At 39.8% G+C, this 19,571-nt stretch overlaps 1 protein-coding gene across 2 annotated transcripts in view; it reads left to right on the top strand.

Moving 5' to 3' along the window:
* The window catches only part of agmo (alkylglycerol monooxygenase), a 38,497-nt gene that overhangs the window by 2,475 nt on the left and 16,451 nt on the right, over positions 1 to 19,571 (top strand). Inside the window, exons 2-9 of one of the 2 annotated variants that reach the window (XM_010788415.1) lie at positions 1,070 to 1,200; positions 1,798 to 1,949; positions 13,334 to 13,437; positions 14,295 to 14,390; positions 16,319 to 16,385; positions 17,060 to 17,125; positions 18,254 to 18,333; positions 18,700 to 18,834. In XM_010788415.1, coding sequence (XP_010786717.1) covers positions 1,070 to 1,200; positions 1,798 to 1,949; positions 13,334 to 13,437; positions 14,295 to 14,390; positions 16,319 to 16,385; positions 17,060 to 17,125; positions 18,254 to 18,333; positions 18,700 to 18,834 — 831 coding nt within the window. The remainder of the gene's footprint in view (positions 1 to 1,069; positions 1,201 to 1,797; positions 1,950 to 13,333; positions 13,438 to 14,294; positions 14,391 to 16,318; positions 16,386 to 17,059; positions 17,126 to 18,253; positions 18,334 to 18,699; positions 18,835 to 19,571) is intronic. The other variant, XM_010788416.1, reaches the window with a different exon arrangement.

Raw genomic sequence — 19,571 nt, 5'->3', positions numbered from 1 at the left:
TCGTCACGCCCTTCATTCCTTGCTCTCGGCGGGCCATGTGTCCCGGTTACGACTGCAGTCACTTGCTCAAGGTGTGCCTTCGAGCTAGAGCTCACCAGCAGGTCTGACACGTTGCTGAAGTCGCAGTCCTGACCTGTTTGTTAACCCCGTCCCTCACTAATTTGTTCCATGTTTGACAGACTCATTACGGGGTTATTACATGTTTCTAGCACAGTTAGAAAGAGAGGTCTGTCAGTGACTGTTTGCTTTGTGCTTACCATTTGTTCTGTCATAAGTAGTTACTTGAGCTAATGCATACTTTCGCACTTTGGCTAAGAATAATTTAGTCTTTTGTTTACATCAAAAATGAAATAAAATCATGTGGCATCATGTGCAAAAATAGTTGCTAAAGAAAAGAAACAAAGAAAACTTTGAATGTCATATTTCTGCAGCATATGTTTAAAGTTGGCCAAACAGAAGAAAGGTTGTTTATATAGGGCAACTTCTTGATACACGTGTACACATTTTTATAGGCATTAACCATTTCAAACGTTCAGTATTGGTTTCAAATACATTTACAATGGGGAAGGATACTTGAAAAATGTAAAAAGTTGCGTGCCAAGTCAAAGGGCCCAGCCTTAAGCTAGCATGCTAACTATCTTACCACCAGCTAGAGGACTTTGCTGTATTTATAAGACAATTAAGTTTCATGGTGTGTTTTTTTTAGCCCTGATCTTTAAAGCAAACAATGAGACCTTTTTTCCGCCAGTGCAGCTCTGCTCAGACAAATGTTTGTGATCTCCAATCTGCCAATACATTGTGGCGTAAGACCATTTTCTCCAGACTGGTAAAGGGAAATAAACATGGATCACAAGACATGAAAGTCCTGCAAGATTCAAGCTCTTCTTCCAAGACAAATATTCAAGCTGAGACACAGCTTGAAACTGTCTTGTTTTCACAGTTTGTAACAGTGCTGAATCTTGATTGTGTGTGTGTGTGTGTGTGTGTGTGTGTGTGTGTGTGTGTGTGTGTGTGTGTGTGTGTGTGTGTGTGTGTGTGTGTGTGTGTGTGTGTGTGTGTGTGTGTGTAGGCTACTCCTTTCTTTATAGGGCTGATGGTGCTGGAGCTGGTGGTGGGTTTTCTGAAGACAGGAGCCCCAGTGGTCACCCTCAGTGATGGACTCACCTCTGTATCTGCTGGAATGATCTCCAGAATCCCACTGTGAATGTTTGAGCTGCTCATAGTCGGGCCGTACTATACGTTATAATCAGATAGTGGAGCTGCATGTCATACCAGAAAAAATTACTTTTTTGTAAACACATTTGTTATAACACAATATGGTACTGTAGATAGTAAAACATTTTTTGGACCACCACTCATCCGAAGGGAGGTGAAAGTAGGTTCATCAGGCAGTACCAAGTGGCAACCTCTTGGTCATATAAGAGGATAAAATGCGGTTGGGCCTTAAACCTGCATTATTCTTTATGACCCTCCACTGGTTCCAAAATGAACCTCGATTATATAGAATTCAGCGACCATTTTCATAACAAGTTTATAATCTCATTTGCTGTTCTTCAATACAGCATGATGGAAACTTTGTACATTTTGGTCCCATTTAAAGTAAAATGTCTCAGCCACAGTTGTACCAACAATGTAATTACGGTAGATGTATTTGTATGAAGGAAATGGCATACCTCACTTCTGACATCAAACTGACATCAGCCCATTCTCAAATAGACGCAACACTCACTAGGAAAGTGTGTCAAGATGCACAAATGAACTGAACTGAACATGTTCTCTGTGTACTGACTCCCTCAGGTTGTTCATGAGAGGCTGTGAGCTGACTGCTTACATGTTCGTGTGGGACCGGTACCGCCTGCTGGAGCTGCCCTGGGACTCAGCCTGGACCTGGTGGATCGTTTTTCTGGGCGTGGACTTCTGCTACTACTGGGTGCACCGCCTCGCTCACGGTACCAGCACCAACACTCACACTGATGTTCACAGCTCACAACTAAGGCTTTAGTTAATCACGGCTTAAAAGTGTAATTTATTAAAATGTTTAATGTGTATTATACAGAAACTTTTACCTCTGTTGGCTTAAAAAGTTAGATGTGACATATTTAAGTTTTGCTTCATCGCGAAGCACAGTGTATGTGGTCCGCTTGGATTCATGGTGGTTTTAAATTGTGACCACATTTTCTGTTGGAATCGATTTGAACGTCAGTCAAAACTTGACAAATACAGTATGCCTGCAGTGTAATCCTCTTCTCCACTGATAATACAAATCGTTAGTTTGTTTTGAACTTATATTTTCTTTTAAATATGGCTAAATTTAGTAGGCATCTCATACATGATATAAAGATGCATTTTGTAAGTTTTACATATTTTAAATTCTAAAAATAATGGTGTTGTGTTTTCAGTGATAAGCATATTGCATTTTACATTTACTTTGCCAGTATAACTCCACTACCTACCAGAATCATACCAACAGACTCATCTATCACGTGTGCCTCAGATAATACTAACACAAAACTACAAAGCCAGCTGATGATAAATGGTTGTAATATGTTGATTAGTTGCCATCCCTGTAGGGAGGAGCACACACATCATGCTGTCCTGGACATTGTGGAGGAAGCAATTATTTTTGAGTTACATGCAGCTGCTTTGGAGCTGTGCAGATGTGAGGGGCCGTGGCCTCCAGAGAGCTGTGGTCTTAACCCGGAGCTCTCACAGCAACAAGCTGCATACAGTCACAGCTCTAAAGCAGTGATGTCCTGCAGCATCACTATAACACCGGTTATAAAATAAATATAGAGCGGATACAGTTTTGTACAGTGGTGTCTCAACATGTTTTTAAAAATGACTCTTCCAGTGTGTGTTGGCTCAACTGATGCACGTGCCAGATGCTCAGCTGCCACAAAGCACACCGGAAGAGAGTTATTTATCTGTGGCCTGCACTAGATGTTTATTTGTGTCAGTGGCACGTCAAGCTGCCCGCCGTCTAGTCCACATAGTTTTGGCTGAAAGTCGAAAATCTGGCTAAACATACGTTTTTTTTTTTAACCGACTCGACCAAGAACTGACCAACATGATTTTGAGGTGACTGTGAACATTGTCCTTGGATTTAAGAGCATTTTGCAGCATCAGATTAGTGAAAATGCCCTTGCTTTTGTGAAAAGTAAAGAAATCAAAGTGTACTGTATTTGACATTATAATGGAACTTTTCAATATGAACTCTTGAAATGTTGTGTAAATTGTGTGAAAACCTTAGTAAGATTTTTGGCGGGGGGTGTGTGTGTCTACAGAAGGTCCAGTAGTGATAGACACGGTTCGCCACTGCTGCAGACTGATGCTTTGGCATGCAAAATCAATACTTGTATCTGTTCGCCCCTGAAACCCAAATATTATTACATTATTACATGTCATTTGTTAGACGCTTTTATCCAAAGCGACATACATTCAGTACAAGCAATTTGGGGTGAAGTGTCTTGCCCAGTGACACAACGACATGCTGACTGCAGTGGGACTCGAACTAGCTACCCCCTGATTTGAAGTCCGGCACTCTATCCACTTAGCCACAGCCGCCCAATAATTTAAACCAAAGTCTGCCTGACACTGAAAGTAAACTGAAGTGATCGATTATTCCACAAAATGCTTAGAGCTCTTGTTAAATTGAAAGCAGAGACTGCCTGTCCCGGTCTTTTCATCCTCTTAATGATATTTGTGCACATTCATATTAATATATTCATTTGTATTGTTGACCTCAACACATAAAAACATGATTCCAATGTGCAGCACTCTACATAAGACTTGTCCTGTACTAGCGCTGTGCAATTAATCGTATTTGAATCGCAATTAGGATTTTGGCCTGCCACAATTACGAAAACAACATAATCAAAAGAAACGATTATTTAGCTTTGCTAGGTTGTGACAGTGCACTGCAACATATTTGATCTAATTTATTTTAGTCTAATTTATTTTTTATTTATCATATTTATATATGTTTAGTAGCTTATGGAAGTGCGCTCCAAAATATGTGTTGATCTTGTTTATTGGAATTTATTATTTTGATATTATTTTTTTAAATGTAAATATAAATGTATCATTTATTTAATTTATTTTTGTATTGATTTTTCAGTTGAATTATACATTCAGGGTAATCAACAGTTAAAAAGATACTGTTCAAATTATTATTTGTATTTGTTTTAAAGTTCAATAAATGGACGTTTTCAAAGTCAATGAATAATCGTATTTAATAATTGTGATATCAATTATTGACCAAAATAATCGTGACTATGATTGTTGCCATAATCGAGCAGCCCTACCCTGTACACATACACAGTTTTGGGGCATTATCATTTTGTGTAAAATGTTGGCATGTTGCTGTGGCTGAGCAGTTTTTGTTATTTAACCCTCTGTGTTCGAGCCTAATTCATCATGCATACAACCCGTGGTTTGTTGATCTATGAAACCAGGCTGAGCAGCACACATGGATGTTCCATGTGTGTAACCTTATTTTTTAGAATTGCAGCTGTAATGTGTGTCTGAATGAAGTGTGTGTTCCCGCTGTTGCCCTCCATTGCCTCACGGTGCAGAGGAATGACGTTCACTGTATCACATATCTGCTTGGTTTATTTGGTCGGATTTTTTATTTATTTTTAACTGCAGAATCATTTAGACGTCTCAATATTTTTTCCACTTGCTTTCATTTCCTCAGAAGTGCTCACTCAGGAAATAAGCTTTTCCCCTTGTTACCAAAGTGAAGCGGTTGTCCCCGACCGCAGCGCAGGTCGTCACTCGTCACTCTGGTCAGCCGAGGTCATCTCGGCCAACCTCCGACCTCCATCTTTTCCTAGAACAAGATTCAACTAAAGCCTTTCAGTGTGTGGAATATATGTCTCCTATAATAATGCACCGAGGAATGAGACAGATGTAGGATGCAGCTATAAAGTATTTTCCAGCAATTTAACGGGTGTCAAACTGTCATGTAACGCTTCTTTAGAAGTCTTATTTTATAGCACTCATATTCGTAGTGGATTTTTGCCTCAAAACAGCAAGAACCCTCCAGCATCTCTAATCCAATTGTGTCAAGACATATGAGCTATCATCTTAATCCTTCATAATAAGACAAACGATGGAAATATGACATCCTCTGCTGGGAAGTAAGAGCCCTTATTAGCCTCAGTGAAGAATATCATTTTCAGTGTGACCAGTTTTATGGGCCCTTTTCTCATATTTTCCCTCACATGAATTCCACATGAAAGGGCAGCTAAAAACTAATTAAGTGGAAAGAGATTTGAAAGGCCATCGGCCTGTGCTGATGCCATCTTTACTCAGGAGACGTTACCGCTTGGTTTTGCCAGACGCTGTGATCTTTGTGATAACAACAGATTTGAAGTAAGTGAGCTGCCCCTGTCTGCAGACCTTTGGATGAAATTCAGGATTCTGCAATGACAGATGTATTGTGGCTTGTGGCTTGTGGCTAGACCATATTTGTGGCCTTTTTTTGGCATTAGATCTGATCTGCATAGCCAAACACCAGTTGTGGTTCAAGAGGTAAATGTGGAAGATCAAACATTTGAATGAACTTTGTGCACACACAGACTCAAATGAAGTGCTCGTTTATCTAAACTTTTGATATCAATATTGACTTAAACTCCTATCACTGCTCCATGTCCACAAATCGATATACTGCAGCTTTAGTGAGTCATGGTTGAATCTGTTCTTACTGTTTAAAAAATGTGGTTTGATATTGTGTTTGCTTTCAGTTGGTGACAGATTGCTGGTGCTGTATATCTCTTACCCCTGAAATAACATGCTCCTTGCTAAGTATTTAACCATTTATTATAGACATATTGGTTTAATAACCTGGTGAACTACAAGAATTGAAAATAAATTCCAAGTTTACCCACATTGTCTGATGCTTTCGCTGTCAGATAGACTATATATTTAAAACGTTTCTATTTCTGACCGTCCTGAAACCAGATGCTTTTGGGTGAGCAGGAGGCTGACTGTTCGGATGCGGCCATATTGTTGACAGCCCTGTTGATTCTGTTTATTCTAACCTCATATCGCAAGCGCCACTAATAGCAGCTCTGCTCTCGGGCGGCATCTATATGCAGGCATGTCAGCTAAGCTGAGGCCATTAATCAGCCAGTCAGCTGTCTGTACTCTTGATTATACGTGAGGTAATGGAGTTACGCGACAGTCGTCTCACCACACTGGCTGCTGCTGCTGCCCTGTAGCCCAGAAACATCAGATAATCACCTAAAAGTCCCTGTGGAATGTTATCATTGCTTCCAAATATGATGGATTTCCTGTTGGGTAGTGAGTGATGGATTCTTTTTCAGTGTGAAGCTGTTGGTTGTGGAGAGAAGGGGGGGGGTATAATTGACAGGAAATCTAGGATTGTTGAATAATTTGTGTTTTTGGTTCAATTTATTTTGTAATACCAATCAATGTAATCCCAGATGAACATTGACAGTCCTGAGAGAAACATGGAGAAATCTGTGGTTGTCAATCAAAACAGTGACACATACATCAATTAAGAGAATCAAGGCTGTGTCAAAATGAAAGATCAAAATGTGATTGCTGCTACATCCATTTAATACGATACAACATAAAAGGTACACTGCAAGTTAGCATTATGCTACTGCTAGAAACAAATAACATATTTGCCACAGTGACAGGATTGTCCTCTTTTCCTCTGAGCATGGTGCCAGCACTAGAGCCATATTTTCTTCGTTCGACACATGGGAGCAGTGCTGATGGATGTTGACATGTCTCCGTTTAAATCGGTTTCTTTCTTTCTTAAATCGCAGTGCCGCGACAGATTAATGGCACCATTTGACAGATTGAAACAGATTGTGTGAAGTGCAATCAGCTTGTAAGATTGTTGTTATTGCACAGACTTATTTTCTAAAAGTGCCTTTTCAAACCAAATTGTTCCATTTGTCAGGTGATGTGGGAAAATTGCCTTAAGCAACAAATCGGGTTTCTCCAGTCTGTCTCTGCTGAACATTATGTTCTGTGTGTTTTGTCTTGCTAAATCTTTCTGGTCATTACTCACCTGCCATTTTAGTTAATTTCCTCTTCTTGTTTTATCCTGTTTTGTCGCAAATCTTTTTGGTTTACTTTGTTACCTGTGATTCTAATATGTTCTGTCTTGAAATGGAAATGCAGGAGGTGGCAGCCAGACAACTATTACATTTAGAGGTACTACTTTTGCATATTGCATTTAAGTCATTAGGGAAATGAGCAACACATCCTCATCTCTTCATCCCTTCTCTCAGAATAGTATCTCTTATAGGATGTATAATGTTGAGGATAAATTATAGTAATATACAAAAAATATAACACTTTATAAATACAACACAATGTTGACCCATTCATGTTCCAGTCATGGTCAATTTTGCTCCTGTGTTTTTTTGTGTATCTTTTTCTCTATTATATCACAACATATGTGATTAAAACAAACAAGGTATCTACCACGACTGTTTAAATGGGTAAACGTTTTTCGGACTACTACGTTGGGATCGCTGAGAAATGCTCTCCGCAGACCCATGCTCACAGCGTTATAAACCTTTTTCTTACTCAATATCAAGCCACACTTATTGTTTTTACTCCGGCTGTGAGTGTTTGTGTGTGCTCAGGATGAGTTTCGCTTGTTCTTGCTGTATTTGTTTCGCCGACACGGAAGCCCTGTCTGCTCCTCACAGCAGTTTGTTTTGTAAAACACATCACTTCAAAAATGTAAGCAGAATATATGTATTGAACAGTTTCTACCCTCAGGTCCCTGCCGAGCAGCCCTTATCAACATTTCCTCTCCTAGCACCTCACTACATCCTCGTCTCCCTGTCTGCGGGTGTGTCCGCACCCCACCCCCCCCCACCCCCCACTCCTCTCAGCAGCAGTTGTCAAGAGAAACAGATGTGCTCAGCATATCTCCTCTGCTCCTCCGTCGGGACTCAAACGATGTGGATGTTATTGTTTAAAGAGGAGCTCCTCTGGGCTGTGTGGCAGGGCGGAGGTGGTGGGGGCTGGGGGGGTTAACCTGCACCCTCCCCGGGCGTCCAGGTCTCGAGGTCTCCATAAATCTTCACCATGACGGCAAGTTCCTGGCCCGGTGCAGGTTGCGGGGCCTACAGAAGAATATGGGCCCCCACTTGCTTTGCTAGGTCTGTCTGTACAGTGTAGTCAGGATGTGGGGGTCTCGCTCACGGCAGCAGCAGAGACCGAGTGAAAGGTCTCATGGGAGGCAGGGATAACATCAACCGTGATCTATAGGTCACTGCGCTCACACTCTCTGTCTGCTGTGTGCGCGATGAAAGAGAGAGAACGTCTACTGAGAGGGAGAGAGAGAAATGCTCTGATTGAACCTAGTCATCACAAAGAGGTAATGTCCACAGGGCCTGTGTGCGCGGCATTTTAACAAAGTGTAGAAAAGAAGAGTGTGTTATGATCGTTGAGAGGGTCGCTGAGCTCAGCGGAGGCCATCGTTAGGATGTCTGCTGCCCTTGTGTGCTTCCTTCCCTACAGACTTCCCTCTGTCATCAGGTGACCAGCAAGCAGTGCTGAGGACAAACCTGCACTGACTGTGAATGAAACATGAAGATGAGTGCTAATGCCTCACATGTGGATTGCTTGTAGTTTCAGAGTACGGTCACAACCTTCTCATCAAGCTAACTCGGCCATGTCTCATCTTCTCGCCCTAAAGAAACACATGAAACTTATAATCTGCCCTGTTAATCTCTCATGAATTCTGATCTCTTTCATGCTGCTCTCGACTTAACAACACTAACATGCAGAACTCTTCTTTATTTTGTTTCCTGTATTTGAATTTAATTTGGATGGAAATTCTGATCAAAATGGAAAAACAATTATTATTCAGTTCTTAGGATAAAAACGATTGCCCTTTTTATATTCGTCATAAATATGTCAAAATGTTGATTTAATAATTAATTGACAAACACACGTAAAAAAATGGGAGTTGATTTCTTTTTATCTAGGTATTATAAATCTCCCATAAACCCTGGGTTTTTACAGCATCAAATATAACATCTATCATCCTCCTTTACGTTAACAACAGAGAGCAGCAGCAAAGTATAAGTTTTATATATACGGGATTTCAGTAAGTGAGCATTAATAGAATTGTAAGTGATACAGTGTTGATTATATTAAATATAACAGAAAAGCCACTTTACGTCACCCTTCACTTTCTATACGTTTTTTTAAAGCCTGTTTGTGAGAGCTGTAAGTGGGCCTGACCTGGGTTAGTGTGTTTAGTTTAGTGTGTGTGACTGAGCTGCGTGGACAGCATGAAGTATGGCAGCAGCGGAGGGGAGTTGGCTGACTGTCCCACCGAGTCCAGAACTCGCTGTTTGGGTTGGCACCCCATCCAAGAACCCGCCAATCCAAACACTGGAGGGCTGTTCACAGGCCATTACCCGTGTGATTGACACGGAGGCCCACCACTCAGAGGACTGCACATGAAGGACACCGTGTGTTAGTGCCAGGAGTTTGTCGCTGAGGGTGATGATATGGCAGCTGATTGATTGACCTGTTAAAGCGTTTCACAGGGTTTTGTTGGTTAAATAGAGTCGATTGGGACTTCCTTCTCTGATGATTATTTTTCTTTTTGACTACTCATACTTTACTTTTGTGGCAGCATTATCGAGATACCGATTGATCATTATCGGCACTTACTGCAGGCCTCCACTGGAGCTAAAGCCATGGAGCTCAATAGGACTTTGCATTCTGGCGTTTATACGACTCGGTTATGTAAGCATTGCTCCTGACAGGGTTGATTTGGACATAAACACACTCTGTTAAAGTCTAACTCAGCTATGTAACATGACTGATGATGACTTATAGGCCTTGATTATGTGTCATGATATAATTCAACAGTATTGACCAGGTCATTATGATCGGAAATCGTAGAATTACATCACCCTACTGCCAGACCTCTTCTCACAGTATGGTGATTCCTGGTTTTGAATACCAGAATAGCAAGGCTTACAGTATTTTAGTTGCAGGTGGGCTCATATTGAAGGAGGCCATCTGAACAAAGGTGCGTTATTAGTCGTCATTCACACAGCCACTTTTAAAGGTAGGGTAGGTAAGAATGGAGAAACCAGCTCGAGTAAGCTAGCATTTGAAAGTACACAACCGGAACAAATCTGCCCCTTCCTTCAGACTTCCTTAGAGAGCCCCTCCTCCAACACACACAAACGCGCACATGACCAATGAGGGCACGAGATAAGTTTGTGCACAGATGGAAGGCTGACAGGCAGGTAGGCCATCCAGTTACTTAGCGGCGGCTCAGATGATTGGTCGTGCTTTTTACAGCGCCACGGCTTCCACAGATGACATGTTGTTATGGATTTATTGTCAAAGCACTTAATATATTCATTGCTATCGGGATGTTAAGAGCATTCCATGGAATATAACAAAAAGTGTTTCTGAAGTGAATTACCTACCCCACATTTAAGGTACTTGTCTGGTGAACATTGATGATTTAAGGATTTTAATAATCAACCAATGCTGTCATTTTACCTGCCAAGTCTCATACAAAGTGTCAAAACTGTCTATCATTAGCACGTCTCATGCATGTTATTCCTGAGAAAGCGTGAGTTAAGGCACGCTGCGGCCTCATGGAAGTACCGTCCTCAGCGTTTCTGTGCTGGGAAAGTGAGCTCTGTGGCATTGGTTCTCACCATTAACGGGGTTTCCCTCCTGAATAGGCCCTGCCAAACTATGCAGCGTCCCGCGGAGTTCGAGATGAGGACATGGGCTTGCAGTGAAGCCTAGCGGTTCCTACTTCCTATCAATGACAAGAAGCATCAATCTTAGCTGCCCTTAGTCCTAGGCCCTGCCAAGCACGATTCCATTGTGAAGAAAAAAAGAAAACTGCTGGAATTAAACAAAGACTGGATTATCCTCTCAATATGTCTTTTAGCAGGACAGTTCTTCTCTGAATCCCCCATGGTTCAGAGCGGAAGAAGCGTCATCGTTTTAGAGCTTGACTGCTGTCGATGCCGTCAGATTTATTTGTGTCTCTCATCTCACACCCTTGCCTTGTCTGCAAACTATTGCGTTGAGAGGGTAAATGCAGTTGGAAATAAAGTCCAGCCCTTTTCCTTAGACTTAATACAAAAAAACACAATTTAACATTGTATGTGATGCTTCCAAAAACATTCCTTGTGACATTTATTCTCTCACACCTTCTGAAACCCAGCAATAACCCTGTTAAATAAGCACGGTGTGGAGATTGCTTGGGAGCTCCTCTGGGTTTCCCCAAACACTTGAGGAAGTCCTCCTCGTTGCAGTGATTGGGAACGTGTCCGGACAGATTGTGGTGCTACTCCGCTCACACTGCACACCTTCAGTACCTTCAGTTCTGTGTTTGTTCAGGTGCAGCAGACCATCCGCCAGTTGGTGTTTTTTCGACTGCCTTGCTACCATTCACAAGTATATTAAAAAGCGAGAGTTTTACGAGCTTTAACACTTTTACAATGTAAAAACCTCACAAATTCAAATTAGATTAGATTACTTTATTGTCATTACAAAAATGCAAGCACAGTGTAACGAAATTAAGGAGGGTCTAACCAGAGTGCAAAACAGTCAGTTATATACACAATTATCAGAAGTATGTACAAAATAAATGATACGAAAATAAAGGTAAATAGATGGGAAATGTATAAATAAGAATAAATACACAGATAATAATAAATACAGGGAATACAGAATTGCGCTTCACAAATGTGATGGTTTTGGCATTCTCAGATAGGTTAAAGGACTAGTTGACATTTTAAGAAATATTATTTGTATCTGATCAGCCGTGGACTTAGATGTTAGACGATAACATTAAGACAACCCTCATGTCTGCACAGTAAATATAAAGGTACATAAAGGAGAGGCTTAAGTTGGCAAAAAGAACTTAGCCTGCAGCTCTGGAGAAAATGAGGAGACTACTCAGTTTGTATATGTATGGTAGCCATTCTATTCCAGTGTCTGTTGAATTCCAACACAGAGAAATGTTTATTATAGAATAATAAAATAATAAATAATAAAACCAGAGAAACTGATAATGCTGAAGTGGCCACCGTTTAAAGGTGGTTATTTGATATATTGTATATCCTCGTTTCAGCTGGCCATGACATCTTTTTCCTCATAACCCCTTGCACAGTACAACAACACATTGCTGTTTTGCTATATTGCTATCTTCTGTTCTTTACTGTCCACTAGAAGCGAATAATCACATTTCTCAAGATGTCGGTGTGATGAAAGTATTGGAGCAAAGAACTAGAAACACATGGTAGACATTAACTGAGACACAGTAGTGACACCACAGCCTCCGTTCAAACCAACACACTTAATCACTCCTAATCAGTAATCAACATTATACTACTGCAGGTTCTGTCCCTGGCAGGGTCAAACTGTCCTGTTGTTGTTGTCTAAAAGAAAATATTTGTTTATGGTCCTATCTAAGACACATAAAACTTTTTAGATAAATAAAAGATGTGCATCGTCATCAAGCTAAAAATAGTGTTAAATGTGTATTTGGGCTCACACACTGTGATGCACACCATGCGTAATACTAGAAGTTTAATTGCTTGATAATTGATCCCTTAATCACACATCAAGGCTGCTTCATAAAACTTAAACCTCATTTAATAACTTGGGCTGCTTTTATTAAAACAAATACATCTCTATACATAGACTATATGGGGCTCTGTGCTTCTGGGATATTTGAAGGTTACTGTTCTCTCTTGTACTGCTCCAGAGGCCAGAGTGGACTGGAGGTGCCAAAAAGCACAGACTAGACGGGGTGGTCCGGAAACAGCCCAAAATCCAGTGAAACTTAACAAGCATGTTCCCGTTGGATGTTAAAATGAAGTGTAACACAGATATTAATGTAGCAAGTATCACAACACAGCAGAGGAATGTAAACTGGAGCACTGGGACATCAAGCTGGACGCTAACCAGCTACAGCCGAATACCCCCAACCACCATAAGAACCTGAACGCCTCCTCCTCCAGCGGCCAGTTACACTCAAGCCTCAGGTTTTCATCACGGCTGGCCAGGAGCAGGACTCAAACTACTCCTTCTGGGGTTGAACGTGTTTAGTTACTCATCTGGGGAGGTTGGGTTTTGAGATAAATCACTTGTGGTGATGTAAAGGCAGCTGAATGTGTGTGAGGTTTCAAGGCCCGCATATAAATCTCATGAAAGATTATATGTTAGCTCTGTAACATGTTAATGAGCAGGTAATGCAGCGATAACCGCTGAGATTTGGACTCTTTGACTCCTGTTTCATGTTGGATCTATGTGTGTTTTTGTTATTTTCATACAGAGGTGTCCTTCATTTGGGCTGCTCACCAGGTTCACCACAGTTCAGAGTACTATAACCTAACCACCGCCCTCAGACAGTCCCTCACCCAGCAGTTCACGTCATGGGTAAGATATCATTCATGCTTTCAAAGGATAGGTTGGTTGATTATCTTGTTGAATTGTCCACATATAAATAAGAATAATAAATTCATTATTTATAATACCAAGTAGTGTCTGTGAGGGAATATCTTATTCTTCTTCCCTCATACTGAATTTCAATTAGTCCAATAACAATAAAATGGGACAAGAATGGATCAGAATGGATGACAAGTACGATGACAAATTCAATGATACAATCTGTGATAAAGACTAAAAGGATTTGATGCCATTTTTGTTTGCATTCTCGATGACAGCATGCACGTTGTGTAGCAAGAAGAGATATGATTGGTCGGAAACCAATGTCATGTCAGAGCCATGGCAAAAATGTTCGACTACATTCATCTGACACATTGACCATATTAACAGACACACATATTATATTGTCTCAACCATTAAAGCTCTAAACTATTAAAAATGGTTTTGAGGGCCACACAGTTGCAGTAGGTCACATGTGGCTGAGTAACACAGACAATGTAGAAACGTTGGACTAATCTTTGGTAAGAGATCGACTTTGTACAAAAATAAAACTATTGCCGGAATTATCTGTAAATCTGTCGAAGTTATATCAAGTGCTCCTAATTTCAGAGTGACATTACTAGTGGAGAGATTTTAAGTGGAAAAGAACACCAGTAATTCCCTGTGTCAGATTTTCTACCAGCATCCACACATCTGGAGCAATAATGTAAGATATGTTAGTGATCGTGTTACTTAAATGTTTCATCTGTTGCACATAAATCCCTGGATGTGTTCTTAAATTAAGCTTTATGTTAGTGAAGTAGGACTTTGTGTATACTGTATTATCTTTTTTCTCCTCTTCTCCTCAGATTTTCTACCTGCCCATGGCTCTTATTGCACCCCCCGCGGTCTTCGCCGTCCACATACAGTTAAACCTTCTCTACCAGTTCTGGATCCACACTGAGGTAAATGTTTAAACACTGGTCATATATTCTGTTATTAATTGACTGTTTTTGTGGAAAAACAGTGATATAATCTGGAAAAATTGAAACATGGGATAATGGGGAGTGGGCATCGATAATGATCTTTAATGGTTAAAAGATTTGACCATTGGACAGATGGAGTAAAACAACAACTACTATCAGTTATTACCTCACACGGGTCCTGTGTTATGTCTCTGTGTGAAACTCTGACTTTTTACCTGCATGTGAAGTGTTAGGAAAAGATTAAGATGCTCTTTGTTACATTGGCCTTGTGTACTGTATACTGCAGGGGAATGAAATTATTAATTGATTTGTTTAAATAGACCTTTTCTTTCAATTGAATACATTATTAGTTGTAACTCAAATAGAATAATGTATACTTAATAAAATACTTCTCAAATAGGAACATGTAATATTAGTCAAATCTGTAAATATATTGTCTATTCGTGCAGCTCTGTCTGCATTTCTTCTCCTCCATTCATGGTTGGTGCCCAAAGTTAAAAGGGTAATCCGACTGAACACAAGTCTGTAAAGTTATCTTTCTCCCCGTGCCAATACTAATATGTCTGCTGAGTCGAGCCTTTGTAGATCCCGTGTTGCAGTGGAACCTGTATTCAATAAAAAATAATGAGATTTTATGAAATATTCCAAACAGAAGCATGACCGCTCTCAGCCTTTAAAGCGACTGGGAGTATCACTGTTACAAGCCCCACAATCTGGAGAGGGAATGAATGGATTTGGAACGCCTTCCATCTTTTAGTGCACTATTAGTGAAAACAGTCGTAATAGTCACAATTTTCTGGAGGGATGTAATTTATGCCTCCTTTATGGGGCTTTTTTTTTTTTGATGTCATGTAATTTATTGGCACGCTATACGCTGCGCCGCTCCAGCCTCAGAGCCGGAGTGAAGTGGTGGAGACCCTTTTCATTCAAGATAAAACTCTCACGCTCGACTGCCAGACGCAGCCATTACATGGGAATAATGAATCACTGAGAAATGATGTCCAGCCGTGCACGTTTCTGCAGACTGAGGGGTCTGCAGTACTGATGTCAAACATCAAAATATCTGAGAGTTTCATCAAGAATAGAAACACGAAGTTTGTGAAATATGCTCTGTGTGACCTCTGTAATCTTTAATGACTCACTGGGGCATCTGTTTAATATCAAAGAAAATAACATGATTTATGTTTCCTAGTTTTATGCAAAAAAAGTTTTACATGAGATTATTTTTACAAACTGCCATATTTTTCTCTTATCCTACCAGTAGACACATACTGTTCTCCATTAAACAATTGAACTGATTTGAGCTGATTTTGATTGAGGAAACAAACAAAATGATGGTTATTTGTGAGTGTTTGATTGATATTGATATTAATGGTGTTCTTCTTTTTCACATAAAAACAAACATAGGTGACCTCACTCAATACAAGAAACAAGTCTACCATAAAGCATCATTCGCAAAGTTATCTAAGGCAATCTGTTTGTTTTCTGTTTGGTCAGAATTACAGTATTACATAAAATTGGCAAGTACACCTTTGATACAAAAGAATACATTAGAGTAAATGATTAGTCAGTTGTCAGTAGTCATATGGACTGGCACATATTCATGATCTTCAGATGATGAACCTTTATGACTTTGTTAACCCTCTGACCTTTTGTCTAGTGCCCCTGTCAAGTCAGAATATGTCTCTACCCCAATATTTTAATACATTGAAATGTATATCCTCCCAAAATAATCTCCATGTTAACAACAACATATTCAAATGGACATGTTGCGATAGAATTAAGTAACACAATTACAGTATTCTCCCCGGTGGATGAACTGGAGATTGGGTTGTGATGATATTTACAGAACACATTATATGTTTACATTTATTACTAATTAGTTGTGTTTCATTATTCTATTTTAGTTGATCAAAAATCTTGGACCTCTGGAGTGGGTTTTCAACACACCAACACATCACAAAGTTCATCATGGTGAGAACGACATTCTTGTCTTTAGATTTTTCCATGGCTTAGACTTAACATTAACAGGAAAATAAAACATATGTGATACAGGCTGAAATGTTATAATGACACTTGGACTGATTTGGTTAGTTTTTTTGATTGATTGATTGATTTTATTTCGAACAAGTAAAATTACAAAAACAAAACAAATGTTGCAGTGCATAGTCATGTAAAACAAATCAAAACATGAAAATGACATTTACAACAACAACAACAACAACAACAACAACAACAACAACAACAGAATTATCAACATAAACAGTGCCACATCTAATGTTCGAAAAGGAGTGAGAAGAAGATTTATTTAATCCCACCCCCTTGTCCCTAAATGATTTATTTATAATTTGTAATCTGCAATAATTATAATTTTTATGCATTATTATTGATATTATTAGTATTATTAATCGGCTTTATCTGTTGATTGACATATATACATATACACATATACATACACATACATACACTGATATACATACAGTATATGCACACATACATATACACACCTACATACTCACACATATACACATACACATAGTCAAACACCTTCCCCATCCCTGTATCTCGAGAAAATAATTTCTCTGTATTTCCTCTTGAACTGGTTTAAATATGTTTGTTGTTCATCAGACAAAATATTATTCCAACAGGGAGGAACAGCTACTGCATTGACAAGAATTACGGAGGAATTCTCATCATATGGGACCGATTATTTGGTAAGAAAAAGTAATCAGAAATGTGGTACCAGAAGTAAAGATTCTGAATGTTTTTGCTGAACAGTTATATTCATAATATAGGATTAGGATTAAAACTAAAGACAAACAATGCTGCCTCCATTTCTTAGCTTTGCAATAAAACATACCCTATCCTCTTCTTTCATGAACTGCTAAATTAGCATTTACTGCTAAATGACAGCCTTATCTCCCCCTACGGACATAGAAGATATTAACTCTTGCTCACTGCTGCAAGATTATCTTCTTTTAAGGAGGAATGTTTTAGTGGACTGAACACTAGGAAGTGCTAAAGCATACCCTGACTTTGATGATGTGTAGCCAACTGACATTTATGAGGATACAAATGTGTTTTTTTTAAGGTTATGCCCCATATTAATGTATATTTATTTATATGCATTTTTTGTAGATATTATTAAAAATCAATATTTCAATTTTGCAGAGAGTGTTCGGTGCTTTATATTAATTTAAAGTCATATAAAGATATTAGCAGCTTGTGGTTTCACAGGGCTTTGAGATGTGACTGTTAAGTGTCTCTCTTTAAAAATATAATAGTCTCCTCCTGTGTACCATGAAATGGTTGAAAGATGATATTAGTGAGCTGTTTTCAGTGTTCGTATCAGCACTGGTTTCTGTGACGCTTTGCCTCTCATTATTCTATAAAAAGTTGTGGTACTATCCATTATAGCATCAGCATGAAGGGAAACAGTGACTCTTTAAAACTTAGGTTTGCCTGCAGCCTTCATACCCGACTCAGCAATTCTTCCACTAAACGTCAGCGAGAGGTAACTGATTACATTTTGTGGTTAACGTTATCCAGAGTTTTCTGTGGCTGCAGAAGGATTTACGTGTTTTATCCCAGGAGCTGTGATGCCAACTTTATCAATGTTCTTCTTTTGCAGGTTTTATATTTTACTCTTTAAATTATTGTATTGTATTTGGAGTATTCATATCCACAAGTTGGGAAAATGTATATGTCATATCCCAGACTGGACTAATTTTGCAATCAATGCTTGAAAGCTCGTAATGCTGGTTACAAGTATAGGTAGAGTTAATGATATTTTTTCACATTATTTCAGTTTTTTATATTCAAATTGTACATGTCCTTGTCAGGTACCTTCACTGCAGAGAAAGAAAAAGTGGTGTTCGGCCTGGTGTCCCCTATCAACACCTTTGAGATCCTCTATGTTCAGGTGGGTTCCATCCGCCATCATTGGTGCGACCAGCATCTCACCTCCATCCCTCTGAGTGCAAACACCTTTTAGTAAATGAGGCATAGGCTCATGTTTCCCTTTGCTGGCTGAGTGGCTATTTGGTAATCATAACATTACTCCACTCTAAACAAACTGCCCAGCTGAGGGTGAAGGAGGCCAATAAAGTGAAATGCCAGGAGGTGGATGTTGTGATTATTTTCGCTGCCCTCACTGTGAGCAATGACCTGCCCAATGAAAGCAGAAACGTTTCTACTCAGGATTAGCCATAGCAGTTATGGCTTCATTAACATCCATCAGTTGAATGTTGTGTCTGATGTTTGACCTTTTGAATTTCTTCTCTTTTAGTTACACTACTATTTGTATTTGGGGAGAAGATCTACAACTTTCAAGAGTATCGGCGACAAATGTTTGACATTCATCAACGGCCCGAGTTGGAAACCTGGTAAACCTCGGCTTGGCGACCATCTCGACAATCCCAAGGTAGTAAACAACATTGTCCCTGTTTTTATATCTGTTTTTTCAGAATAGCATTATACATTACCCATCATTTTGACACACGCAACACACAGGGCTAAATGACTCAGAGCATTCCTTATTGAAGGATTCACATATTCTACAAGTTTTACAAGGAACTGCCACATCAAATAAAAGCTGCAAAGCCTTTGTTGAGGGAACACAATAAGTTCATTTTCACCGTCTTTAAACGCAGTCTGCGGGATTAAAACCGCATGCAGTTGAGTGTGAATGTGTGTGTGTGTGTGTGTGCAGAAAGAAATACAGGCTCCAGTCGAATGCCCCGGCGGTTAGCTTTGAAATAACGCTGATGGTGTCACATATTTAGTTCCCTCATGCTTCACACTCAAAAAAATAAACCTCCCCTTTGCCTTAACAATTAAATTGGCCCCTTTAAACCCAGCGGTGTGATTCTAAACACGGACAGAGCTGGAATTGAACCGAAATATCTTGAAAGGCCTTGTGTAGACGGCTGCTAGTTGATATCTGCCGCTGAGGGAAAGAAAGGAAAAAGAGGGGGAGTGAGGGAGGAGAGGAGGCTGAACGTGTTTCAGCTCTTTGAGAATAAGCAGAGCAGCGTGCTGAAATACCTACAGGGCTGGGGATGGGATGCGGGGGAACCCACATGTGGTGGTTTGGTTCCTCGGGATCCTGGGAAACCCCCTGAATAAGACACAGGAATCATTGGCTAGGTTTTTTTACTC

The sequence above is a fragment of the Notothenia coriiceps genome, unplaced genomic scaffold (genome assembly GCF_000735185.1).
Source record: "Notothenia coriiceps isolate Sejong01 unplaced genomic scaffold, NC01 NC01_scaffold00031853, whole genome shotgun sequence".
NCBI classification, from domain to species: domain Eukaryota; kingdom Metazoa; phylum Chordata; class Actinopteri; order Perciformes; family Nototheniidae; genus Notothenia; species Notothenia coriiceps.
The sequence above is the reverse complement of the archived record's forward strand: the minus strand, read 5'-3'. Positions and strand labels throughout refer to the sequence as shown.